At 55.8% G+C, this 3,634-nt stretch overlaps 1 protein-coding gene across 1 annotated transcript; it reads right to left on the bottom strand.

Annotated features, from left to right (window-relative positions):
• Window positions 1-727: 727 nt before the first annotated feature.
• On the bottom strand, window positions 728-3,150 carry OLIG2 (oligodendrocyte transcription factor 2). Its single transcript, XM_007063585.3, has 2 exons — window positions 2,922-3,150; window positions 728-1,917 (listed from the first exon to the last, which is right to left on the bottom strand). Exon 2 carries the CDS (start codon window positions 1,878-1,880, stop codon window positions 1,002-1,004), a length of 879 nt encoding a protein of 292 aa, XP_007063647.1. The 5' UTR covers window positions 1,881-1,917; window positions 2,922-3,150; the 3' UTR covers window positions 728-1,001.
• Between the last annotated feature and the right edge of the window lie 484 nt (window positions 3,151-3,634).

Raw genomic sequence — 3,634 nt, forward strand, 5'->3', positions numbered from 1 at the left:
TAGGGAACATTGTTATTTCAGAAACAAGCCCAAGTTCTCAGTATTGCAACACAGGCAGCGTGGAGTTCCTACATCGAAAGCACATTAAAGAGTTTTGTAACTTTGTTAATGGTGGCAGAAAAGAAAAACGTGTTATACACTAAAACAAAACAAAAAATCCTTTACCATTCGTAAGGTTTCCTGTACAAGTGCACAAACAGAAAGCTCAAGCATAACGGACTTACATAATCATTGGACAGTATATTTACAAATCCAAACCCCAGAAAACTTTGCAGGTTACATTTACATCAAAAGGCTTCATTCTTGCAAATTATGCTGGTAGGAAGGCACCAGCCCGGTGCTCGGAATAACCACTTTGCATGTCTTAGGATATGAACCAGAAAATGTTGAAAGGGACTATGTAAAAATAATAGAGAAAAGCAAACAAAAAATCCTATGCCATTTTGGTTACGTCATTCGAGGAGGAGAGGCTATAGCTATTTTCAGCTCCTATCAAAGTTTAAAAAGATGCACATATATTTATTTAAAAAATGCTCTGTGGGTTTACACACTTGCTATTGAGATTGGACAAAACATCAAGTAACGCTGGCCTCCATTCCCTGCTGGAAATGCTGGAGGAGAGAGGATCAGTTCTGCGTGGAGTCGTTTGCAGGAAGAGGAATTGGGTTTTGTTCATCTTTCTCACTGGTGGGCTTCAGGGATTGAGTGTCCTCAGTCTGTCTCAGTATGGAACATGCCTGAAGGTGGCCTTGGGACCAACCTGTAGTGGGGGTGGGGGTGGGGAGGGTGTGTTTAAAAAACTTGGCTGAGACCGGTATGTCCTTGTAAGTCCTTGTATGTGCCTGTGCTTTTAAGGGAGGCCCCCCATAGAGTCTGTGTCCCAACAAATGTGCCCGCGTGTCCTCGGGGCTTGAAGCTGGAGTCTCTCTCCCCATTCCCCACCTTGTTTCGGCAGCTTCTCTCCCCCTCCCCTGCCCCACTGGCGGCGGGTCCCGGGGGGTTCATTTGGTGTCGGTGGCTAATCTGGGCAGGCTGGCCGTGCTCATGCTGGAGACGTGGTGGTGAGGCGGAGCGGGCACCTGGCACATGCTGCACGGGCAGGGCATTCCTCCCCAGTGCTGGAAGCTGCTGCCCAGCGGGGCCGAGGCGGCGGCGGCCGAAGGCGACTTGAGGAGCCCGTGCGGGGGCCGGATGGAGCTGACCGCGGAGAGGCCGGAGCCGGGCAAGGAGGCGCTGGAGACGGCAGCGGGGGGCAGGATGGGGTGGTGCACGGGGTGGGCGGCGGGGTGCCCGGGGTGCCCCGGGAGCGGGGCGGCGTGGGCGGCCATGCCCCCAGGGCAGGCGGAGGGGTGGAAGCCGGCGTGATGGCCGCCGTAGATCTCGCTGACCAGGCGCTTCATCTCCTCCAGCGAGTTGGTGAGCATGAGGATGTAGTTGCGCGCCAGCAGCAGCGTGGCGATCTTGGAGAGCTTCCGCACCGAGGGCCCGTGCGCGTAGGGCATCACCTCCCGCAGCCCGTCCATGGCGATGTTCAGGTCGTGCATCCGCTTGCGCTCCCGGCTGTTGATCTTCAGCCGCAGCTGCTGCAGCTCGGGCTCCGTCATCTGCTTCTTGTCCTTCTTGGAGGAGGAGGAGGAGGAGGAGGACGAGGAGGAGGAAGAAGACTTGAAACCCAGCTTGTCCACCACCACCACCCCGGCCGCGCTCATGGCGCTGCGCAGCTCGGCGCTCAGCTCCGGAGGGGAGTCGCTCTGGGTGGAGCTGGACACTGTGCCCCCCGAGAAGCCCCCGCTGCTGCCTTTATTCCTCGCAGAGAGGAAGAGGTCATCGGGCTCCGGGGAGGAAGGTCTGCTGGATACGAGGCTAGCGTCGGAGTCCATGTCCCCGGCGAGGGGAGAGCGCCGCGCACCAGGCTGCCTGCGAGGAGGAGAAACCAGAGAGCGACCCCAAATCAACGGGACAAGGAACTGCGCGACAGCCTCAGCTTCACCTAGCTAATGCTCCAGGCAGCTCCCAGCTCCTAGCCACCCCTGGCCACTGCCCAGCCTCTTCCTCCCTGTCCGCGGCAGTGTCTGCGAGATCCTTCATGTGCGACCTTCCCAGCGAGATCCGAGACCCTCCATTCCCCTCTCCCGCCATCACACGCCTCCAAGTTCAGCAGCAAGGAACTCCCCAGTCCGCTGTTGTCTCCCGGGCTACTTTCCAACTCCCGCGCCAGAAGCAAACGCGTTATTCCACCCTGTCTCCCAGGATAGTTCCCAACCTGGCCTCGCCTCCTCCCCTGCCCGCCCTTTCCCCACCTCCCGCGCCAGGATGCTCACCGGAGAATTGTCACCGGGATACCTTCCAATTACTCCCCATCACCCGCCAGCAAAACCCTGGATCTCCACCCTGCTCCTCACCCAGCCAAACAGCACGATCTTTTAATATATGAATCTTGCACCACTGGTTTCCGAAGGGTCACAATTACGCCCCAGCACGGGACAAACCGCTACAAAAGGAGGCGGAATCCTGGTTAAGTGACCGGAGTCGCTGATGGGGGCGGTTCGGGGAGGACCGGGGGAAAATGAATCATATTCTCGGGGAGACCTTCCTAACCAGATCAGTATTTGTTTAGACACTTAACACACACCGCTGTCTGCCCCCGCATCTGTCACCTCCCTCCCTCCTCTATCTTGGGCGAATGAATAGGTTCATTTCAACCCGGATCAGCGCCCGCGAGGTGCCCAAAGCGGCGAGAATCGGAGACAGAACCGGCTGGGTGCACAGTTCCCTTTGGGGGGGCGGGGTCCTGTCCATCCCCATTTATTTATTTGGGGTTAGTGGGTCAGGGCTACTGGGGAGGCTGGCGGACGCCTCCCTTAGAAAGTTAGCTGCCGCAGCCCACAGGAGTCAGGGAGTGAATTTGTTTGGGAACTTACTGTTTGCAGAGTGATCCCTTTGGCAGGACGGACCCGCTCCAGCGCCGCTGGTGGTTGTCACAGATCACAATAATAATAAGCACCTTTTGGCGACTCGAGGGTGTTTTTATAGGCACATCGGCAAGCAGCGCCGGGTAAGAACAATGTTATTGTCCTGGAGGGGCCGCTGCACCAATAAGCAAAGTGCTGCGAGGGGGCTGGGAAACTGATGTCATTCCGGCTAATTCCGCTCAATGAAACTGACTAAGACACGCTCCTTTGCAGCGCCAGCCAATGGCGTTTGTCAGGAGGAGAGACCCAGAGAGACAGGAGGGAGAAAGAGAGAGACCTTTGTCAAATCTATAATAAAATGTAACAATGCCAGCGTTAGGAACAGCTGTTGGGGGGTGGGGGGGATAGACCAAACAAACCTTAGTCCCAGCATAACAATAACATTTTGAAAGGAACGGCCCTAAACTCCTAAAGCACTCCACCGGGCTCTGCCGCTTGAGAGTATTAATAGGTTTCACAAACACATCGGTATTTCTCTCCTCCAACTCCCCCCCCCCCCAATGTAAACACTCACCAGGCACAATGCAACCCTTCCCACACTTACTTAACCACTTATCTCTGGTCTGGGCAATCTCCCACTGCACCCCGGACACACATATTTCAGGGCAATGAAAGACATATAGTTCAAGGGGGTGGGGGTGTTCATAGCAGCCTAAAACCAT

The sequence above is a fragment of the Chelonia mydas genome, chromosome 1, assembly GCF_015237465.2.
Source record: "Chelonia mydas isolate rCheMyd1 chromosome 1, rCheMyd1.pri.v2, whole genome shotgun sequence".
Taxonomy (NCBI): domain Eukaryota; kingdom Metazoa; phylum Chordata; order Testudines; family Cheloniidae; genus Chelonia; species Chelonia mydas.